This window comes from Topomyia yanbarensis, chromosome 2, assembly GCF_030247195.1.
Source record: "Topomyia yanbarensis strain Yona2022 chromosome 2, ASM3024719v1, whole genome shotgun sequence".
Lineage (NCBI taxonomy): Eukaryota > Metazoa > Arthropoda > Insecta > Diptera > Culicidae > Topomyia > Topomyia yanbarensis.
The window spans coordinates 405780655-405806033 of record NC_080671.1 but is presented as its reverse complement, the minus strand read 5'-3'; the positions used below and the strand labels follow the sequence as shown (position 1 = coordinate 405806033).

The 25379-nt window shown below is 38.9% G+C and overlaps 1 protein-coding gene across 15 annotated transcripts in view; it reads left to right on the top strand.

Annotated features, from left to right (window-relative positions):
* The window catches only part of LOC131685024 (protein groucho), a 518750-nt gene that overhangs the window by 446629 nt on the left and 46742 nt on the right, over positions 1–25379 (top strand). For 5 of the 15 annotated variants that reach the window (XM_058968367.1, XM_058968360.1, XM_058968358.1 and 2 more), the window contains exons 6-7: positions 10126–10263; positions 10532–10564. In XM_058968367.1, the coding sequence (XP_058824350.1) occupies positions 10126–10263; positions 10532–10564 (171 nt within the window). Of the gene's footprint in view, positions 1–10125; positions 10264–10528; positions 10565–25379 lie in introns of all 15 variants that reach the window. The other 10 variants (XM_058968357.1, XM_058968366.1, XM_058968354.1 and 7 more) reach the window with 2 other exon arrangements.

The window sequence follows — 25379 nt, the reverse complement described above, 5'->3', positions numbered from 1 at the left end:
TATTTTTTTTGCCATCCTCAAAACAAAAATAATTTTAAAGGTAAAATTGTGATTATAGAAACAAAAGTGAAAAAATAACAGGTAATTGTTTCGGAAAGCTCGAGGCTCCTGTTTTATGGAATCATTTTAGTTTGGGTGAAAACGCAGATATTTTCAAGATGCTCACCACTTTTGTACGAAATGAGCATACGGGGCTATTTGGACCCATCAACCACTGTTCAGCGGCTTGCGGCTACGCACACGATTCCACACGCCATTAGAAAATACACGATGCGCCAATCGACAGGTGTGACCTGACCAGATTAAGTTTTTGTAACCATTTATTTTATTGCTTCTTAAGGATTTTCTCCAATAACTATTTCATAGATTAACATAATTTAATTGTGAAAAAAAAATAATTATCTCGTAGGAAGGTCCGAATTATCCCTACATTGCAAAAGGATGGTAAAACGAAGACTTGCAAAATGTCGCTATGCGCTGCCATGGAGTGGCGCAAATAAACTTTAATGGGGGACCAAAATGTAGATGTAATTGTAAAGGTTTCAAACTAACAATTAGGACCTTTGACCGATAAATTCTTTCACATCTATCCTCCTAAAAGGGTGATTTGCAAACAAAATAAAATAATTAAAATAAATTAAATAAAATAAATAAAATAAATAAATAAAATAAATAAAATAAATAAAATAAATAAAATAAATAAAATAAATAAAATAAATAAAATAAATAAAATAAATAAAATAAATAAAATAAATAAAGTAATTAAAATAAATAAAATGAATAAAATAAATAAAATAAATAATAAATAAAATATAGAGGGAACCAAGCCAATTCGGACCTAGTAAGGGTTTATGAGCTACAGAACTGGAGCGTGTCAATCGATTCACAATTGTTCCAATTCGGAAGAAAATGAATAAATTGCATGCAATGAAAACAGTAAATACAATAAGTAAAATGAATTGTATGAATAAAATGTATGAAATGAGTAAACTGATCAGAATTAATCCAAAGAATGAAACGAATTATATAGATAAAATAAACTTGAATGAATCAAAAGAATGCTGAATTGCTTAAATGGTTAAATTGAAATGAAAGTTTTTTCTTCCGTCTGAAACCGACGCAATCACATCGCACACATTAAATTAGCTGGCACATTACAAATATTTCAGGTTAGTAGATGATCTTTTTTTTTTATTATTAATAGCCCGCCTCTTACCCCCACACCAAAAAGCTCACAAACGGAGCCCCCTGGTAGTGGACACATCAGTTCTCAGCGTACAAAAAAAAAGGTCAGCACAACAAAACAAAGTTACGAATCGCGGAAACGCTGAGAACAAAAAAAAACAATACGAACCGACAAAACACAAAATTTGACAAGAAGCTACGGCGAGTACCCAGCGGAAAAGAATCCTTTTAAGGGTCCCATCGTAGCTTTGCAGGAAGCTCATAATAATTTAAATTTATTTATTACTTAGTGCTATAAAAATGCATTTATCAATTGTTTTTATTTAAAAAAATGTTAACCAATTATAGCTAAAGGAATAAGCTCGATTGGTGGTGAACGAAGTTTATATTAAAAATTCTCCTATTTTATTTTTTAAAATTAGTTTCAATTTTGCTTGGAAACGAGTGCGACATGTTATTTGCTTTAAATCAGTAGGAAGCTGGTTGAATAACTTAGGTCCGATGAAAGAAATGCGTCTTTGACCAAGGTTCGTGGATACTCTGGAGTATAATAAATGATTGGCTTGTCTGGTGCTGTGAGCTCGGATAGGTAGCATTATGCAAAGCATTGTGGATGTACATTATTGTTTGGTAGTTAGTCAACCCAAGCAAAGGTAAAATGTTATGGGCATTATTATTGTATAACAAAATAGTAGGGTACATAAATGGTTTTTTATAAATAATTTTAAGACATCTGTTTTGAAGCGTTTGTAGCTTTTTCAGATTCGAAATACTGGCACGGCCCCACACAGATACAAGGTAGTTCAGCAATGAGTGGATGTGCGCATAATAAAATTTTAGAAGTGCATGCTGGGGAACAAAAGAGCATACTTTACGCATAGCCCCACATAACGATGCAACTTTTCTCTCTATAGATGTTATATGCTCAATCCAGGAGAGTGTGGGGTCTAAGTGAAGTCCTAAATATTTGAAGCAGTTAGTTTCCTGAATTGCAGACTGTCCCATTCTTGGGTCTGGATGCACGCCTATAGCTCTTCTAGATGAACGAAACAGCATATATTTAGTTTTTGATAGGTTCAAGGAAAGAAGGTTTTCGTTGAAATACGTCGTTAGTGTTTTTAAATCCGATTCAATGTCGCGTACAATATCCAGGCAGTTGTTGTTCGGGTAGAACAACGCGGTGTCATCCGCGAAAAGACGAGGAGTCCCTTTTAACCCGAGTCTACCTAGGTCATTGATATACAATAAAAATAACAGTGGCCCAATATTACTGCCTTGGGGCACTCCTATTTCTATTGGTCTATAAGAGCTACACGAGTCTCCAATAGATACGAATTGGTTCCTATGCGACAGATAGCTACGAATAATATGATTTGCTAATCCCCTGATAGAGTATCGAATGCTTTTTTTAGGTCCAGAAAAAGGGCACCAACAATTCTTTTGCTATCAATTTGACTAATGATGGAGTCAATTAGTTCGGTCATTGCAATTAAAGTGCTGCAGCCCTGTCTGAACCCATACTGGTAGTTGTAAATTATGTTGTGTTTGTTCAAAAACTCGAGTAGTCGAGTGATGAGCAATTTCTCAAGAATTTTATTGAAAACGCACAATGTTGAAATTGGTCTATAGTTGGTAGGTTGGTTTGGATCACCAGCTTTGAAAATTGGAATTACTCGGGCTATTTTTAAACAGTCTGGGTACCTGCCGGTTTGAATTATTAAATTAAAAGCTTTGGTTAGGATATTTGCAAAAGTGGTACAGTTACTCTTAAGAACACTAGCGGTGATCTTATCAGGACCACAACTGTTATTTTTTTCGAGGTCTTTAATCAAAAGGATCACTTCGTTTATGGTTGCAGGACGCAAGAAGATTGTTTCATGGACGTGTTGTATATTTGTAATAGGATTTGAGTTGGGACTCGTGGGAAAATTGTCAGACAAATTTTTGCCAATACTAGAGAAATATTCGTTGAAAACATTACATACTTCTTTAGTCTCAGTGACTCTGATATCATTGCAAATTAGGCTTAGATTTTAAACGACCAAAAATGGTATTAATATTTTTCCAAAGTTTTGAATGAGTTGTGTTGGATAGAAGGTTTTCAAAGTAGGCCTTTTTGCACCGCTTTTTCATTACATTAACTTTTTTAGTTATGTGTTGCAGAAGAGCTTTGAGGTTTTCATCATTGGGGTTATTTTTTACTCGTTTCAGATAAAATCTTAGAAATGGTCAGAGAAATAGCAAAATAGATGTGAGTCGTGGCAGTTGCCATGAACACGAAGAGAGGGATGGGTGGAGGGGGGTTTCATGGGGGCATCCCCCCCCCCCGAACGGTAGTTGATGGTTAATGCCTTGACATTATTTTTATATATTAAACGATATTTTGATTCCTTACAACTTTATTATAAATAATATCATATTTTAAATCTGATATTTTTTCGCTATGACCAGTATGTCCTAAATCTTACAAAAGTAGTCTAATTTTCACTAGGATTTTGGGATTCAAAAATAAAGTTACTCTCGGTGCTCTACGAGTATAATAAGAGCATGAATTATATGAGAAATCTATTATCACATTACTGTGATCTGTTCATTATTATACCATCCAACAGCTACCTCACGACTGAACGCAATGCTTTATCCAAGGGTTAAAAACATCAACTCTGGAAATTTTTCACTTTGAAATGAATATATTTTGTCTTTCAAGTGAACCTACATAGTAATTTTTGAGAAATAGTGCACAAAATGTTTTCGAAATTGAATTCTTTGAATCACGTCGATGTGTTTTCATACCCCGATACTAAAAATCGGTTTAGTTTTGTCTCAAAAACACCGTACCAACCAGTAACACGGGTGTCGTCGTGTAAACTGTCGAATACGAATTGCCAATTGCCATAGCTTAATTTAATTATATAACAAATTGTATAAAACTGATCTTTCGCGAATGGTTTTCCATAATTAATAGAAATTTTCGTTAAGTACGACGGTTAAGGTTGTTTGAAAATGTCATCATTGAGCTTTTTACTTTTTTTACTTCTCTTTTTCTACTTTCTTTTCTCTTTTACTTTTTTTTTCTACTTTCCGGTTAAGATATTGACGATTTTTAAATTTCTCAGAACATTACAAATTCGACATTTAATAATAGAAAATGTAAATGCAAACTCCGCTCGCCAGTGATTCGTTTGGCATGGTGCCACTTCAGGTTCGAGTCATTCTATCATTCTTAGATGATCTTAGGATCCAGCTCGGTGCCCAAAATTAAAATTCTTCGAGATCTTTGCTTGATTCTCCGTATTAACAAGTCGGGTTCAGATCGGGTTCCTCAAATTTTAAATTTTCTGGTTCGGATTGGGTTCGGATAATCAAATTTTAATATTTTCGGGATCAGGTCGGGTTAGGGTTTTACAAAATTTTCCTTCTCGGGTTCGGGTCGGGTTCAGGGTTTTCAAATTTTATAATTTTGGGTTCTGGTTGGGTTTGAGTTTTTCAATCCTGAAGCTCTCGAGTTCGTGTTCAAAAAAATTGAAACCCAGCCATCTCTAATTTACATGGAATGCTGTTGTCACCGAAAAAGACAACCCTATGGCATACTGTGGGAGTTAAAGTCTTCTAGAACCAGCTGAGATGCGATGTAAAGGGCGAACACGAAATTATTACGACACATTCAACAGGGCTTAACTTTTTTACCATTGGGTAAAAATCAACCAAATTTTGCACACTTTCTCATTTTTGTGTATTGTTTACATGCTGTCAAACTCGAAGTCGTGATTTTCGATTCAACGAAAATAGAGGTGAACCAACGCGAGTCGAGAGAACAAATTCTTTCCAAACACCATTTCCTGGAATTTCCTGACCTGTCGCACCGGCAGTTGGGAAAAATGTTGAACATTCACCATTCAACCGTCTCCAGAGTGTTGAAGCGGTTCCAGGAGTGGTTGACGTTGGATCACGGCAAAGGAACTGGAAGAAAACCGGGACCGGAGAACAAAAAGACGGAGGGAAAGGAGAAGCGAATGATTAAAGCAAATCCCAACGTCTCAAGCCGTGATTTGGCTAAAAAGATTGGCATGTCGCAGAGCTACGTCCAGAATTCAAGGAAGAGAGCTGGACTAACATACATACAAGGTACAGAACTTCCCAAACCGCGATGAGCGGCAACAATCGATGGCTAAAACTCGGGCACGGAAGCTCTACGAGAAGATGCTGGCAAAATATGGCTGCTGTGTGATGGACGACGAAACGTATATAAAACCCGATTTTAAGCAAATTCCGGGGTTGGAGTTTTTCACCGGCAAGAGCAAGTTCTATGTGGACGACAAATTTAAGAAGAAGAAAATGTCGAAGTTCGCCTCCAAATATCTCATTTGGCAGGCCATCTGCTCTTGCGGACTGAGGAGTGAGCCTTTCGTAACAAAGGGCACAGTAAATGGCGAGATCTACAAATCTGAGTGCCTCGAGAAGCGCGTTTGGCCGTTCCTGCAGCGGCACGACGAAGCTCCGCTATTTTGGCCAGTATTCTAAAAGTGTCCTGGAGTGGTATGAGGACAATTCTGCCCATTTTGTTCCAAAGGACATGAATCCGCCAAACTGTCCGGAGCTGCGCCCGGTGGAGCAGTACTGGGCAATGATGAAGCGGGAACTTCGGAAGAGCACGAAGACAGTCAAAGACGAGAAGGACATGTTAAGAACATGGGAAAAAAACTGAGAAACTGGTACCCGATGACACAGTAAAGACTTTGATGGAGGGCATCAAGCGAAAATGCGTTTAATTTTACACTCAAGGCTCCATCGATTAACTTTTCTTTTGATTTTTGAAGTAAATATATGTATAAAACTACCCTAAAATTTTGGTTTGATTTTAAACATTATAAGAAAATTGGCATGACATTTTCGGTGTCGCAATAATTTCGTGTTCGCCCTTTATAGGGAAACAATGATTTTGATTCGGACTTGGCCAGCGCCAACTTTATTATCTGGTACCGATGATTAACTATTAAAATAATAGCACACGTTTATCGTCAAAAACGCTCCTCCATAGTGTTTTCTTGGCCCTGGCGAATAATGTTAACATTATGGAAGATCGACATCGTAAGTAATCAAAATGCAATTTCCTTTTTCCAAAATCTATAGGCACATTAGAAGATGTTCCCTACAACGAGATTGTCAGGCTCTCGCTCTTTAGTGAACGATGGAGCTTAGAAATTAGTCGTGACCTCTTCTCGGAGCGTTCCTTAAATCAATGCTGCTGTTTTTCCCCGTATAATTTGTACGCGTGATATGTCGAGAGTTCATACGAAGTCTCTCCATAGTAGCAATTTTCTCCGCATTTTCCACACTGTGCCTTATTTCTACAATGGGAAGCTGTATGGCCTAATTGTTTGCGTTGACGTGCCCCGCAGTGCAAAATGGCGAACAGGTAGGCGAACCCCGTTCAAAAGAAAAAAAAGTTCAGAAGAGCAGAGCCGACAAAAGACTCTAAATAAGACTGATTGAAAATAAGCTGTTTTCTTATATTCCTTGATTTTAGCTGAACGCTAACCAGAATTTTCACTGACTGAAGCAAAGGCTTCTGGAAGTAGCCAACCCCATATTTCGCAATTAAGGCCCCTATCGGTGACTACACCATCAATCTCTACTGCCCAGGCGGGTACGTAGACAAAATACTTCGTATATGGTCGATATATGGATGATTTTAAGTGGCTTATTTTCGGTCCGGAAGTAGAGCATTCAGGGGCCGGTTGTATTGGATGAATATAATTTGTATCGAAAAGGAGACTTATCGGCATTATTTTTGCCATCGGAGAAAAATTCAAATCGACTTCCATTGAGCCAGAGTGAATGTCGGTTGTCGGAGATACCTACCTATTAGTCAACACTACCATGTGGGCTTCAGTACTCGCGAAAAGAAGGTTTTATCGAAGAGAACAGAAAATTAAAGCAACAAAATTTAAAAGAATAAAGTAATTGGTACTTAGCTGTGGAACATTTGTAGTATCAGTAATCAACAAACACATTTTCGCTGAGCCGTCGGTCATAGAGCCCGTTAACAAATGGCCACCCGCTATTATCAGGAAATTTTTATTTTCGCTTACGCACGCCATATCTGATTTTCCTCGAATAGAAATCACTCCGAATTTTACTAGCCTCTCGAAAAAAAGTCTTCTGCCGGTCCTGCATGTTAGTAGTTTACATGGAAACAAAACTAGTGTTACATTATGGATTTAACGGCTCTGTGCGCTGGCTTAGTAGGTTGTACCATAAGTTAACCATAACTTCCTCAAGGTTCAAGTGTTGTGACCTTCTGCGAAATCAGGGGCGGGTGGTACATCGATGTTTTCGAATGTGTGTAGTGCGAGATACATGCGTTGCGCATCTAAATTTTTTTTGAATTGCTCAAAGTTTCGAGTGGGTAATTACCCACTTGGATATTTTCAAGTGGGTAGTACTACCCATACTACCCACGCTTTCCGCCGGCCCTGGCACAAATGCCTTAAACTAATTTTCTCCGCTTGTAAGATATTGCACAACCTAAATTCCTACAAATTCGGAGCCCCTGCATCCAATTGTTCCCCAGGACCTCGACTGGTTTTGAGAAGGTTCTGTAGTACAGCATATATTGATCCTGTATTTCTAACACTTTGCTTTCGCAGTGGGAATAGGCATAACGGTTCTTTGTATTATTGTAAGCAACTTTTTACACGCGCTTGCTGTTGTTGAGATAACTGTCCTTTGCGTTATTTGTTGCAATTTGTTCGAAGGTCGTATTTTCTTCCAAATAATGTCAATACTCAAATGACAAATGAAACCAGTCAGCGGATTGTCCTGTTACATTTTTCTCCTGCTGCAAACTAGATAATTGTATTTTTTCCAATTTCCACTTCTCGTCGCTTCCGACTCGAAATGAATCAAAGTAACAAACGGTCATTGATTTTCTGCAACCAATCGATTACCAACGTGTCACTATACTTTGCCATCAATTGTCCGGAAAACATCCCAAGGCAGTATTGATTCCCCACCATCGCCGACACATACACAATAAATTTTCGTGATTCAAAGCGAACAAGGTTCGCTCTTTGTTCGCCACGGTTGAAGACCAGAACTAGAACTAAATAGGTAGGTGAGGTAGGTACAGCGCAATACACTTCAACTTGTAGTCAAAAGCTGTCGCCATACCATCTGAGTTGGCTATTTACGGCGGCCTGCCCATCCTTCCAGACCCCGCGGGCATCGATGTGAGTGTCGGAAGCGTCGCTCGCTTTTGTCGTTTATTACACACTAACCGCAGGAGTTGAACGTTTTTGGACGAACCTCATTCCAGCATCCCGGCTCCTGGAACCGAATTCTTTCAGGACACATCCCGTACCAAATTTGGTGGAGGGGGCGGGTTGGTTGGGGCTAACACAGGAAGCTGAAAAGTGTTTTGATATGTTTTCAGTGTCGTTTCGGGCAACGCCACTGACTGCTCGCTCTACGGTGGTCACACCAGGAAGAAGAGTCTGGTGGTTTCGGCAGCAAATGCATCGTCGTTCACTTTTTGAAACGACTTTTCGGGGGTACACTTTCTCGCTGCCACCCAGCGTCTAACCGAGGCTTTCGTCGGTTTATATAGAAGATTTTTCGATGCCTAAATGCAGTCTCTGCCTGTTGGCATGATTGGCCTGGAAGCTCTTCCACTGAGCCCGGATGGTGTCTGCTCTTGTGCACATTTCAGTGGTCAAGCGGAACCGAGTGGCTTCACGTTCTCCCAGGCTGAACCTAAGAACCGCATCATCATTACCGATGATGATGATGATGATCGTTCTGCTGGCTATCCCATTCTTTCTGAAGTTGTGCACCCGGTTGGTGGTTTGGTATAGTGTAAAACCTCTCCGTCACCTTCTAGCCCTAACCTACCTACCGTGTACCGCTCGCCGGTTCATTGGCCATTCGAAAGAGGCGAACTTTCATAAAAGACCTTTTGGTGTCCGCTGGCCTGTTGGTAATGCTGTGAACGATAAAATCGAATGATAGACTATGTGTTGAGGTTTGGGTAGATCTTTGCTTCCATTCCATACAGCGCGCTCCGGAGCGAACAGACTGGACACTACTACTGCTCGGGACGGTTGGATGGCCGTATGCAAGCGATGCAACCAAATCGATTCCTACCTACGGCCAGAGCTCAGCGATTGCATTGAAGCGTAACCCTCTACGAAAGTGGTCCTTTTGTTCCCGAAAAGTGGACCCCATGTGCACATATTTGATATTAGCCCGCCCGTTACCCTCTATCTATCCGGGGCCGGTCCTGCCGTTCCTTGCTGCATGCGCTCGGTGCTAGATCGGAAAAACGGATAAACGGCCGGCCACACACACACATTCACATGGCTCAAATGGGAAACCATTTGTTCTTTGGTTTACATGATTCCAATTTAAAACTAGGTTCCATCCGGGGTCCGGACTTTGTGGTGCCGGGAATGCAAGGATTTTTGCCAATTAGAAGGCACTTGTAAAGTCATGATCTACGACAGAGGGAAGCTTTGAGCACAATTTCGACTTTTGGGGCCCGTATTGATGTACGTATTGGCAATTTCTGCGTTAGTGGAGTGGGGATCCACCGAGCTGGATACAGCAGTTAGTATTATATAGTGAATCAAGTGAATGCCTTCCATTGTTTATCTATAGACAGAGTGTGGTGAAATAGTGCCGCATGCTGATAGACGATGGAGTCGCAAGTACATTATGGGAATTCCAAGCAAATAGAGTACCATGCGTCTCCATCGAACGATATTACGTTGAATTGTTTACGCAAAAATGTTTCTGATTTTTTTTATTCTATTTTATACCGCACCACGATAAATTGAGATGGTGATGTTTGATATTTCCATATTTCCAATAACCATAACGAAGATTTCGAACCAATTCAAGATGGTAAATTTTGCCTTTCTTTTTCTCACTTTTTTCCAGACGGAAATAGCCAAACGCCTCAACGCCCTGATCGGTCAGCTATTGCCCTTCCTGGCGACGGAACACCAGCAGCAGGTGGCGCAAGCTGTGGAACGCGCGAAACAGGTCACGATGCCAGAGCTGAATGCCATCATCGGGGTGAGTTCAATTGCTGGATGACGGATTTCACGTGAGCTAGGCTTCCCATCGGAATGCTAGAGTCGATTTTTGATTGGTTTTGATTGTTTTGTTTTTTGATTTCTCGTTTGGAAAACTCGTAGAACATTAGAAATCGAAGCTTTCAGTTTCCCCATTCCCAATCTTCCCGATAGAAAGCTAAAATGGATTCTTTTTTTCTTTCTCTTCTCTCCGAAAACAATAATTTTCGCGAAACAAAACCGAAATTTGCGTTCTTCCCACCAAGCAGCAACATCAACAGCAGGGAATTCAGCAACTGCTAGTAAGTGTTAGAATCAGAATGTTTCTTTTGGATCGAATCTACATGTCACTCATGCACACGCTGTCGCTCACGTTTATCACCCACCAAACAATGCCTGTTCGTTTGTGTAACCATTGTTGTGTTTAACTCACTGCCATTTTCGTCCATATTTGCATTCTCCATGTTGCTCACGTGCTTTTTAATTCCCCCTCTATATCCCACCGGCAATTTATATTAATTTCGTTCCCAATTAATCAGCACAATCTCTCCCACCGTTCGGCTCGATGTCAGTGGCTTCGGCGTGTTGAGCGCTCATTATTTTCATTAATTGATCGGATCGCTACTGCTGCTGCTGAAGCTTACTAAAATGAAGTTTATTTTTGGCCAACCCCTCGGCCTGCCAGCATTCATCAAACAGATTATTTCCCCTCTCCCCAACCACCCATCCACGAAACGCACAAACACCATTAAAATGGCACCGTCAGCAGATTGTATCGGTACCCAGTATCAATGAACAATTCCACACAATCAACCGCAAAAAGCTGCCATCCGACTAAAAACCCCACCAAATCAAACCACCTCCCCCAGGGGAACGGGGTTTAGCATTCCGGCGGCTCATCGAGGATTATATTGTATCGCTTGTTATATACATACACACAACCGCTCGCTCGTTCAGCACCGTTCTTCGGTGTACCCGACGACCGCAGGAACAATGGAAAACCACTAAATACATAATGAGGCGAGACGCGAGCGTGAGCGAAACAGAACTAGATGGTTGGCCGGGGCCATAAATATACGCAAACACCCGATCCACTCATCAGCGTGCTTATCGTTATCAATCAACACGTGGCTTATTGGAGTTTAATTAACCATCTGACATTTTCGGCTCGCTAGCGTTCCCCTGGGGAACTGGCGCCGGTACCGCCGCTGGTTTTTCTTTTGGCTTTTAAAATTGTTTGACTACACACGTAATCAGCGATGAGCAACCGGGTCGTCCGCTGGCCGTGGTATGCCGCTTCACTCGTTGGCTTTCGTACGTGTGGGTTTGACTTGCAGGCGGATTAAAAAAAGGAAATAATCACAGTGGATAAAGAAAAATTATCGATGCTGTTTATTGATTCAAAGCGTTTGCACAACCACACGGAAAAAATTGTTTCCAAAATCGTACCAGGAATTCTGGAACAATCACGTTTTTACGTTATGAAAACAGGATCATGAACAAAAATCATGTATTTTATAATTATGATAAATTTCCCTTCAGTAACACCTGCATAACGCCATTTGGAAATGGAAATATTTATTTTTGTTTTGTGAACTTCAGTCACAGTCATTTCTAATTCGATTTTCAGTACGCGAACTAATTCACAACTTTATGAACATTATTCATAAAACCAAAAGTTGACTAATGATGCTTTCATAGATATAGGAACCTTGGTTCACAAAATCGAAATATTCTGGATATTGTCTCGTGATCTCTTTCACAAAATTCGGAATTTTATTCATGAGTCCATTCAATCCTCGTGAACTAATTCATGATGTCTAATATATTAGTCACGATTCAATATCCTTGTGCTCGTGAAATAGTTCACAAAATCATCAAATATAATTCATGTATACGTGAACTGGTTCATGATTCCTAATATATTAGTCACGATCCAATATCCGTGCTCGTGAAATAGTTCTTGAAATCATGAAATTTTATTCATGTATTCGTGAACTGGTTCATGATACCTAGTATAATATTCTTGTCATTCGTTTTCGTGCAATAGTTCACGAAACTATAAAATGTACTCGTGAACTGGTTCATGATTCCTAGCACATGATTTACCATCTATTTTACGTGCTGGTGATATTTAGCAGATATCCCTAATCATTCACAATTTCATGCAACATGGTAATGAAATTTTCACGTGAACTCTTTCACAAAATTTGGAGTATTATTTGTGGAATCATTTTTGTTCAATGCACTTTTTCATGAAATGCCCAGCTGCTAGCGACCAGTAATAGGTACGAGCAGCAGATATAAAAAAACTATTAGGACCTCGAACATCGTTGCTCATTTAATAAGGTTTATTGTGATGTCTGAACAAAAATCGAACAAGATATCGCTAATGAGTCACATTTTTATGATCCCGTTGTTATTGTCACGTTATTCCGAGTAATAAAACCGATAGTAACCAAAAACTAATAGATCACGATAAGGCGAAGAGAATTTACGAATATCATTATAAAATTACTGATATCATGAACATCACTTTACTTTTCGTGTCAAATTTGAAAGTAAGCTCTAAAATAAAATATCACGATAACACGAACAGGAATTACGAAAATCGTGGCGAAGATCCTGAAATCATGGACCTAAATCACACAACTCGTGACAGAAATATCTAAAATCGTGACTAAATCCTGATGAACAAGGACCACTCTACTCATGACTAAAATATCACGATATCGTGAATTTAAATTACGAAAATTGCGACTAAGATCCTGAAATCATGAACTTTAATCCCGCTAGTGTGACAGAAAAATCCGATGGTAAACTCATGAGTAGAATAGCACGGTAACGTGATGAGAAATCACAAGAATTGCAAATAAGCTCTTGAAATCATGAACAACGTTTGACTGTCGGCTAAGTATTCCCAAATCATGAACAAGAATCAGCAAACACTAAACATGTCCAGGGAACAACAACAGTAACCCAACAAAACATTATAATGTAACACCATGTATAAATTCAGGGTGAACTAGTTTTTTGAAAACACAAATAGTTTCATGAATACGAGGTTTATTATTCCTAATTTCAGGAACTTAGTCACGGTTTTCGTCAATCGTTCAGTTCACGAAATCGTGACCTTTTGTTCATGAATTTATGAACGGATTTTTTCCGTGCATTAATGATTAAAAAATTATTCAAAATCAAACAAAAAATATTCAAAATCAGATATTTTCACTAAACTTTCTTCAGGACCGATAACCAACTTCCCAACTCAACGATCTTAGAATTGAAAATGTTGCCCATGCTCGTTACTCATCTGTAGTTACTTATGACTATTTTGAGGTTTTCAGGGTCTCTGATCGGGAGGTACTAAGGATCCATTCGTTTGTATTCGAATTTCAACTATTCTTGAAGCAAAGTATTACGTGAGATGTCAAATGGGTCTCTAACGAGACCACTGTGATCCAAACGAGAGTAAATTAGTTATGGAATTTACGTTTCCACTTCGTCTCATCAGAATCCGATACTAATTTAGTGCAGGATTGACGGATAGTTACTGAGCCAACCTTTCATCAAGCGTCCCGCTGGGAAAGGAGTTTGCCAAAGTAACTTGAATCTATAGGTACGGGTGAACACAATTATTTCAGCATCACTCGCTTCCGACAACAAGAAGAGTACATACTGTGTCATCGTGGTATTGCTTTTCGTTTGAAGAGGATGCTTGTTTTAGGTTCTACCTGTTTTTAAATTGTTGGAATTTTTTGGATTCCTCTATGAATTGCTATCATATGGTTTACATGCGATCTAGTAGTCTTATCAACATCGCGGCTCTGCTTTTAACATTATCGGACTAGGTGCTGCTTCGTGAGTAATCGCCACCATGCTGACTTAATCACCGAGAGGATTTCATGATTGCGAAATCATGGGGCATCGTAGGTATGCGTAAATAATCGCGTTTGCGATCGAGTTTGTATTATCGCGCAACGCTCGAGCATTTAAATGTTATTGCGGTACGTTGCGTTGCGTTTTGACGATGATTTTGGCGGATTGCACACAGACTTCATCATGTTTGTCTGCTTATTATCTAATAAGAGTTGCTTAGGAAGTGGTAAGTAGGAATTCATACCAATCCGATCCATACTAAAAACTTAACAGCATGATAGCCATCATTGCCTGCCGCCCCCATCTCCATCGTTCATGGAGAAGGGTAAAGGATAAGGTAGATGGGAAGTATTGATGCTCAACCTATTTAACCGAAGGTAGACGACTCATCAGGCTCTTCCATATGTGTCGCGGGCTTGGTAGTTTGGAAGAGTATAAGGTCTAGGATTCGCTCCAAGCAAGCGATGCGACCTTTAAAGCACAGTTTATTAGGTTGTTGTTTAGTTAGTCTTCGAGTACACGATCACTCGAAAAAGAAAAGATCTTGTTTAGTTTTTTGGTTCTTTTTAAACTCTGGGTAGCCTGCTACCGACAGTATCGTATGTTTTCTAAATAAAAGCAATTTAAACTCCACCCGACCGTGAGAGTATTGGATAGAAAAGCTAATCTTATCTGCGTAATGGACCGGATCACTATTTATTATGACAATATTTATTGTGAATCAAATTTGTGAATCAATATTCGGAAAGGGGTATATGGAACGAAAAAGGTTGAAAACCACTGATGTAAACCAATGCCCATTATTTCGCAACCATAAAAACGCCCATGTGATAAGGTGAACTTTTTAGCATCTGCAAATTTAGAGTCACGATCTCATGTACTAATATACAAACGCGCGTTCTCACGAAATCATGAATCACGTATGGAAGCCCCTTTCCTCTTTAGCAGCCTATGTCCATGCCTTCGGTGGGACCATTCTTAAAAATAAAGTTCAACAAATTTCAAGGCGATGACGGGGAACTCTAGTGATATAAGAAAATTCACTTTCTTTTAGCATTTGAACCGTACACTCAAAATTAAGCATTAGATTCACGGTTCGCCCGATCATTAATGTGCCCTTTCGAATTTGCGAATGGTCGTACTGTTACAAAATCGAATTTATACACGCGAAGTTACGAATAAGCTAAAACACGCGCCATACAATCGCCCACGCGATTAAACGCGGTAACATACAAACGTTCGAGCCAATCGCGATCACTTCTGCACACGCACACGAGCTTTTTGGTACGTTTTAAATTTATAAACGCGGTCTTAGGCACGACCATAATAACGCTCGATTCCAGGCGATCATTAAATCTCCACGTTCCCACATCTGAACCGTACATACAATATCACAATTAGAATTCCAGCCCGCTGTATTTGGCCTTAATTAGTGTTTTAGTGGGTGACATTTCCCGTCTTGTCTGCAATTGTAGTTCCAGACTTGTCTGCAATTTTAGTTTTTTCCCGTCTTGTCTGCAATTGTAGAAATGGTTGAACCAATTTGCGCATAAGGGTACAACACCTAACTTAGAAGAGTTGGATTTGAATGGTTCATGTTCTATTCGTCAGTAACTGACACCAACTTACTGCCAGGTGGACGATATATCCTAAATAACCTAAATCAACTTTGAATATATATTTTTTGTTTTGACGTAAGTCATAGTTTTTCCCTTTTTTCAAGGATTTTAGGAACATGTTCAATGGAAAATAGACTGAAAAAGAATTACCGGTACGGTAGAATGAAGATACGGTAAAAATTTAACTTTGTATTGGACATACTGAGAAAAGATATCTGGTAAAAAAATGGAATAGGGTGTAAGTAACATTGAGAGCCTCTCTTTGTTTACTTTCTCTTTCGATCACCTCTTTATAACACTTTGCGGTAATTTTCCAGCACATGTCGAGAGCCGACAGATATTTCTAGAATATTATTCAAAGAGTAGAATAGAAAATGTTGAAACGACCAAGTAATTGACAATGAGAATCTCTCATTATTACTTACGATCTATTCTAAGATATGTCCTCAAGCAGGTATCGAACCTGCGATATTCCAGTCTCTATATATGTGCGTTAACCGCTCCGCCATTGAGAGACTGTGATGTCATGGAGTTTCGATATATCGTCTAACTGGCAGTAAGTTGGTGCCAGTTACTGATGAGTAGAACATGAAACATTCAAAGTCAACGGAATGTCAAAATTAGTTTAGTGCCCCAGCCAGCCTTTTTGATGGTATATCCAAGTTGCAACTGAATCATACGTATTTATATCCCACTAAAAAGTCGCATAAAATGCAGAAAATCTTCATATGCGTACCAAACTGGAGGCCATATACGTACATAGCTATTGAAATCGACGATTTATGACTATAATATACACGTTAGGCGCGATAATTTCTAGTATGAAAGCGATTCTAGAGAATGTATTTAAGATTGGATTTGCGAAACAATCTGGCATTATATGCGATATCCATAACTAGTATACGATTCCGGAACACGATATACGATTAACTCTCATTCGTCGGTAAAGAAGATCAAAAACCAGGAACAGTTAACAGGCACATAAAGTATCTCCAAAAAAGAAATGTCGGTGTGAATCGGAGCCAAAACCCAACCCATTGAGGTCTCCCCCTCTCATGCTAAAGTGGGATTCGAACTTACGACATTTGGATTGTAGGACAGGACTTACTACACATAACTATTTTAATTGTTATAAGCGTGACAATATTTCGTAATCATATCTTATCTTCAAGTAGAGAAACCCTATTCCGATCAACATATATGCAGCAATCTCATTTTAAAGATATGAGAAAAGTCGTAAGTAAGTTGGCGAAATCGGGTTTCTTATATGTTGTGATATATTAAGTCGTATCTAACTTTTTGAAGTCATTGTGATGTATATCGAAGTCGTAGATATGTTTATGTAGCTTATTGACTATTCCTACACATAGGAACGACCACAATGACTTTGTTAAGTTTTTAATCCGACATTGATCGAAGTAAAATACGTTCAAATGTGAGCAAAAATACGATTTTTAATGCTTTAAATATTTGTAGCTATATGAATATAAGTTTGCCAGTGCTCTACGACCAACTCCGATCGAACACGATTTAACTAGAACATCTATGCGATTTCGAATGAAAGGTTGTATTCGAATCATGTATTTAGTAATATGCGATTACTAATCAATTTCTGCAGACTAATATCGACTGTCATAACGATTTTGACTCTTTGTAGACATCTTTACGAGTCTTTTTCTACATTGTTATACGATTGATGGTTTGCTGGGGCAGTTGCTTGACACATACGCGCAGAATGTGTGAATGCAGAGTGCACATTTCTCAAACAGGCCCCCTAAATTAAATGGAATTACAATTACGATGGAAAATGCAATTTTTTGTAGTATTTGAGACTGCCACATCAAATCCGGATGGGGTGTGCAAAAAATTGTAATATTGACATTTTAAATTCCATTTGAAAAAATACTACGGGCGACCTAAATGGACCGATTTTAACGAAAGAAACGACCCCGCATGGACCAACATGTCTTTTGCAGCTTTTGTCACATTCTCAAATGTTAATGAATGGAAGCGCGGCAAACAAGCGTAGTAAACGTTTATTCAGCCTATACCGGTGAATTCAAAACAATGACATATTCATAGTTATACATCAATCGATCGATTCCAGTTATTGCGGGTTACAAATAATGGAAGAAAATTTTTCGAAATTCAGTGGAAATGTGTCATTGCGTTGAATTTAAAAATATTGATTGAATCAGTGAAAATTCTTAATTTCTTCAAATATATATGATCTCTTGAATATTTTCAATGAATTTCAAAAATTGTCTTCAATAAATTGCAGCCTGCATTAATTGCAATCGACCGATGTTTACATATTTATACATCAATCGATTGCAATTGATGCGGGCTACAATTTATGGAAGAATTTTTTTTTTGAAATTCATTGAAAATATTCAAAAGATAATAGAAATGTCCTTGCTTTGATGGAACGGTGGCATGCGTTGACGTTCGGTTGCGTCGAAAGGCACGTTTAGTCGGTCAGTTGCATCAGCATTATGCAAACAATTACCACACAGAACGAGCACATCTTCTATGAGAATGTATACGAAGCGAAGGATGCCTCCCTGTGAGGATCATAACTTTTCTTTGGCATTGTCAGGGTGTCCACCGGGTGATGCCAATCGAGTTGACATTTCCTTGGACTGAGCAAAATAATTTGTTTGTTTAGTGTTCATTTGAGTAACTAGGGAACTAACTTCAACTGGGAACTGAGTATTCAATGTACGTGAGGAATACGCATGGTCTTGTCTGAGTCGAGTGATAACCGTTGAATCATGTATGCGGGTTGTGAATTAAATTGTATTTTTGTCGGAATGTCGTATTACGCCGGAAAAAAAGAAACAAGGAATAATAAAACCTGTCACCTGTCCGGAGTAGAAGTTACTTTTTTTGCAAACCGATCATTTCGAAATTAATTCAACAAACGGTAATTCTATCAAATTCTCGGCAGCCGGCTGCCCAGAGTAATAAACACATGATAACGCTTCTGAAATTTGCAGAGATCGTATCACTTATCAAGGTGAATCCAGATTTGTGTAACTCTTCACCCCATCCTATTATCAAAGACTCCTTCCCATGGCAAACGTGAAGATGCAGAGGTATATACTGTCTCCATACTAATGGTTTTCACTAACATTTCTTTCCTTTTCCGGTGATTGTAAGGACATGGCCATTATTGGCATTTTAAGATATGGAACTCTTGAAACGTGCACATTAGGAATCGATAGCTCCTTCCAGACCCCTTTTGTTGATTCTTCTGTGCAATTTCGTTTGTTCTGGTCAACCACAGAGGAGCAACTACGAATTGCACATCATGCTCATACTCAGTGCACTTTACAATGCACACATGATTAAATCGGGACACTTTTAGCGAATCTTTGAAAGGAAAGCTCTAAACTATTTGAGATCTGAGGATTATAATTGATGTCAAAGTCCGGAATAAATTAAAATAATCCTGGGTTATTAAAATATTCAACAGATATCTTCAAGAAATAATTATTATGTATTTGTTTAAATATACGTCGTCTAACACCCAACACGCCCCATTGCAACACATCAATGCCATTCGATCATTATTCAATGATTTAAACCCTCAGCAGCACGGTATCAAAAGACATTCACCAAAGACATCAAACATGTATTCAAGAGTCATTCCGATTATTTCAATCTTATCTTATTCCAAAAGATCTTCATATCAAAAAACATCATCCTTAAGCCCTTTCATTCACCCACTCTCTCCCCCGGACAATCATCAACATATTTCCCCAGCACGAGAAAAAGATTCCCCACACTTGGTTCGCATTCAACATTTAATTAACAACATCATCACGTTCCATAAGTTTCTCTATTATCCTTCTCGCCATGTTTGCAAACCATTTCACCTCTCCCAGCTCCTCCCCCCCCACCTCCATCACAACTATTCCGTCCGAAACCACCTAGAAAACATTTTCACCACCACTTTCTGACTTGGACTTCGCCTTCCTCCACCCGAAACAAACACACATAATCATCCGCCTCCTTCATTCGTCCATTCATTTTATACAGTGAATGAGGATTTAGCTTCTGCTGTTCGACACCCGGCATCGCATACGTATAGCTCACTTTACCAACAACTGGAACCCGCACCGCCAAATCGCACCGCACCGCAGCACCTGACAACTGTCAGCAAGCTGCTGCTCAGTAGCTGATGATGAGGCTACCCGCCAGCCAGCCAGTCAGTCAACCAACCGACCAACTGCTCGGGATTCGAATGGATTGGTGGGTGGGTGGTGGTGGTGGTGGTTGCAAAAGTCTCGAATTCACTTTAGACCTCATCTGTAACATCAGTAGCTGTAAGCAAGCAGCAGTAGTATGTAGGTACAATGTTTAGATCGGACAGTCTGCCATCATTCTCGGTCGGTCAGTGGTAGTATGATGGGAGAGTAGGTGCTGGTTGGCGGCAGCTACTGCGAAACGGTTCGATGGGGGTGGGTTACTGATGAGGATAGTTTCTTTGCATACACAAATTGACTTGCAGGAGGATGGTCATAACCACTTTTACGACAAGATAACATGAGATGGTAACTTGTGTGGTTCTTTTGAATATTCCCATGGGGAAATTCACAGCGGAGAGGATGCCGAAAAACCACATCACAGCACAGTGTGGAACTTTTTGAGTTATTGAGTTTTTAACTGTGGGAGAGATTGGTTCAAAAAACTTAAGCCACCGGAAAAGATAAAGTTTTAGTATTTTTTCATGGAAGGTAAAATAAGTTTAATGAAGTTGTGAGATCTGAGAACTGCTTTTGGTTTGATAGATTTTGAACTCAAAAATTGTTTAAAATTGTGAAACCCATTTTACTATAAAGCAGTTCCAACCTGCAACCATATACAATGCCGTGTGAGATTTGTTAACAAAGACCATTACATGGCAGTAAATTCATCAACAGTAAGTCCCCCTAATCGACTTCCGGTGAACTACATGGATCATAACTCACTACTTCGCCATCGATCCGCGCACCGTCCAGAAGCCTGAACCCACCTCAGCGGGTTTTATTATCATCCGTTCACAATGGCAATTTGGGCGAACCTCTTCCGACTGTGGGCGCTATACACACCCACTAAATATGATCGGGTGGCGGAAGAGTCTATAATAACAACCATAACTCAACTCCGGTCCACTTCGCAAATACGCCGCGCCATTACAGCAGTAGGTACACACAGATAAGGGATCTCCGACAACAAGCTTTCCACGCCAGCAATGCTTGCTTACTTACTCCCTCCGCTCCGACCCGCTCCTCTGGGACGAACTATGGGAAGCATTAAATGGAATTACCAGCGAAGAAAGGCGTACAAGTTGAACCCGGTTAGTCATCGACACTGACCTGACCGGGTAAAACAGTGTGTGTGTGTGGGGGGGGTGCTCTCTGGGTTATACTCCATAAACTAAATTGCTGGCATAATTATAATCGTATAACCACGTTTTAATATAATCATCCAATTTAATTTCATTCACCCCGGATTTTACGTTTCGCCACTTTCTGGTAGACTAAGCTATCGGGTTGTTTTATTACTTGTTCACACACGAACACGTGCACTAGTGGCTGGACTTGAGAAGGTTTCACACACTGTACACGATTGGAAGTATTTTAGCAACACAGAAAAAAATATTTTGTAATTTTAAGTTTATTTTCATGCACATATTTGGAGCATGAATATAAATGTAAAATGAAGTTCCACCACAAATACACACGACTTGTCGTGCTTTCTTCAACGAATTTTATTATAATTTTACACGTGGATTAAAAATTACAGTTTCTTAAAACGGAAAACCAATGCACTTCAGTGTATTTTTACTCGAATACTGCTGTAAAATGAATGACATGTAATATTACACGAATGAGAGTGTAAAATTGTATGCTGTTTGATGCTTCAATTGATTTCAACGCAATTTTCAATCAAATTTTTGATTCAATCGTTGTATGTTTACATTCGTATTGATTTACATGTCGTTTAAATTTCATTATTTTTTGTGTGAAGCTTTGTTTTATGCTGCGGCGAGCATGGTGGACCTGAAATGTGAAAAGTTGTCCAAATATATTGAAAAACATCATGCATATCTTCTGAAAATTTGTGAATTTGAAAGGCTCCGCTTACGACGGTATTATTTTGATGACTATTCAATCTAGAAGTAAGATCAAATTTATTTTTCAAAAATTTCTCTTCAGGATCGGTATTTTCGGCAAAGTTCTGTGGATTTGAGACAAATATATTTGCCCGGATAAATGTATAGATAAACTATAAGGTCTTCAGAAAAGTTGCTCCTAATGAATTGTTATACATATAAGATTTTCGAGGAAAAATATTTTTAGTGTATATTTCTCGAGAAATCATGTAAGACAGGGGCGTTAAGATCAACTGTCAAAATATACTTCGAGGAGAAATTCCCGAAGAAAGTGAGAAAACTTTTCTTTGTTGTTATCTGTCAACAGCTAGGATCGACGACGAATGGTCTTTCCTAGTCATATGTTAACTCAAGGCTTTAAAAAATATTGTCCAATATGTTAGTTCCATATCAAGAAAAATTAAAGAGCCAATTTCATAAGAAACGTAATATAAGCAAACGTGACATAAAGCAATCCTTCCATAGGTCACCCGATACAAGTTTGAAGGGACACACAATTTTGTCCCGTTCAGTGGGAATTCGAAATCTTCACTCATTGGGGCAAGGTGTCCTTGAAATAGCCGTGCTTGAGAGGGTTCACTCATAACAAACTGGAATCGGTGACCGCACCGTCGATCTCAACATTATCAGCGTGCTTGTAGATGCGGTAGTCTCTCATAAAATACTTGTCGCTAGTAACGTCATTTTCTTTTTTATATAGTATATCGAAATTCTGAGCTTATCTCAGATATCTGTCACGGCTGAATATTTCTGTGTCAGTTCTTTCGAAATCTTAAGAATACATAGTGGATTATCTTTTAACCGAAAGAATGTCAAATATGGTCTGACCGAGTCCAATATGTATGATTGAGCCATCAGCTGGATCTTTTCCATTAGCCCAGCGCCAAGCGAACACTCGAAGAATATGAAAGAACAGGTATAAATTTCGTAAGATATAATAAATTAAAAGACAAGTTAAAGATTTACGATATTAATATCAAATGGGCGACAATCAAAAATGAACAAACTTCGGACCAATCTATTGGAAATCGGATTACCAACCATCGAAAATAAATATAACGTTTGATAAAGGAACAAATATTTAAATAAACTGTTGTATGATAGACGGGGATAGAATCCTTTAATAAATCACCTGCTTAGTGAACCGATCTGCACGCAAGTCTCAGTCGTCTTCAAATACCTCGGGAAATCTCGGTTCGACAAACAATTCAGCCACTACGTGAAAATAAGAAGCTAGTCCTTTCAGTATATTATGATGCTGCTCGAATCTTTTTGCACCCGTTTAGGGTTATTTAAGGTGGAAGCAAACCGTAAAATATCGCAAAATTTTGAATATCTTTTTAGATTCAACAGATAGAAAGTTACTCTGTTCCACAAAACACGTGTTTTGATACCACACACAACTTTGTGCAAGGTTATAAGAACGTAGGAGAACGATTCAAAAAGTTAACATGAAAAAACTAATTTCAAGGGGTCTTCCATATAAAATGTTACATAACAACTAATTCACAGCTAGGTATATGACGTCTTCAGCAATTTCTTTTGTTCGGTCAAGTATTCGCTGGGAAATAGGTGTGATATCAACTTGGAACTTGGCATGTTCCCCGGAGGCATCAATGTGGCCAATGTGGTAAAAGCGACTTTGATTGGTCTTTTGTGATCTAGACTCTCAAATCCAAGAAATATTGCATATATTCCAATATGTATTTAATCATTTGGGTATTATGGTGGTACCAGGTCATATGAAAATTTGCTGAGTGATCATACTTTTTAACCCGCATCTTCGGGGCTTGAAGTCCGATCAACTAAAAATTCAGCAGCCGAGGGGAAAGGTTGTACCCTTTAATTTGAGACTAAATTTGTGCAAATCGGCCCAGGCATCTCTTAGAGAAATGAGTGATATTCTTAACACATACACACCCATGCAGACTTTTACCAATCTCGACAAACTGAGTCGAATAGTATAGGGGACTCGGTTAAAAAGTCGAAGTTTGGTGCACTTGCATAACCTTTATATATGAGAAAGGCAAATACTCTTTGAAGAAATGTTGAAAAATTTGGCATCTTTCTACTTTCTTTTACTTTCAATGTTAAAAACATTTTTTATTTAATTTAGTTTATTTGACATTACGCATTGAGGTAGTTCAACAGAGCCATACATTTTTAATATATTTATAAATATGTGAAAAATAAAAATCGATCAAAACAAATAACGTCTGTCGGATGTCGTGCTAGCTGTTTCTCGAGGAGACCTTTTTCACGTCTAGGAACTGCATCATGCGGATCATTTACCTCTCTCTTGTAGTCGTTCACGTTATTGTCATCATCTTCAAAGCTGTCTTTGTATTCGCCGTCACCTGTCCTTCCTTGTCGCTTGCACTTACGTGTCACGAGCATAAATCCGTCGTCATTGGAATTCGCTTCCTCGTTGATGGAGCTTGCTGTTGGTTTGGAGGTACTGTACGTTATTGAATATGGTGCTTCAGATTGGTTTACCATAAATGAGTGAGTAACCGGTTCTGATGCATTGTCGTAGGAAGCTATCCTTGGTAGGTGTATAGTGCTGTTTGATTAATTTTATTTCCACGTATTTTGAATTGTCAGGTAGGAAGGAATAGATCTTTCGAATCGCATCGTTACACCAAAACACCGTCAGCAATACCTGAGAAGAAAATTCTCCTAGCATCCGGTGTAACGAATATTGCAACATGTGTAATCGTGTAGAGGTAGCTCTAATTCATCGTTTTCTGCATACACGGGAATCTTAATTCCAACGTCGTTACTTCTCACTCTGTGTTTTAGTTGCGCAAAACGATACACTGCGCTTGGATTAATGTGTTCAATGATTAGCATTGAATAGCGTAGGTGATGAAACTGGATATAACCGACTTCCGTAAGCCTAAGCTTCATTGTCTTCTCAGAAGAAACTATACCACTTCGCGAAGACTCGCTCGTATAGCACAGCATTTGAAGGCAGCGACCGTGCTTTTTCGCCAACTTCACTCATCGGGGCAAGAATTAAGACAATGATTTGTTTGGTGTAAAGACAATGTAAACTTGATCGAGAGGTTGCTAGCTATCGTTAATTTTGCTCGTTTGTAGCTGTAAATGTAGAAAATATACTAAGTCAACAATGTTGAGCGTTGTTCTGCGAAAATGCATTGTCTTTCGTCCTTAGTACAGAACATTTAATCTATGTCAAAAAATTGTCAAGTGAAGTTTTTCTTACGTAAAAATTAATGATGAACACAAGTTTTGTGTTGGTTTTTCGATATTTTTGGATTTGAAAAAATACGGACAATAACATGAAACATACACGTGGGGGTACGATAAGTTCGTCGTTTGGGGGCACTATAGGTCACTACTAGAATGTAAATTTGAATAATTTTAAACGGGAAAATGATGCATAATGTTGTGCGAAAAACGCCAAAACGAAGAAGTAAAGAATGCAATTGC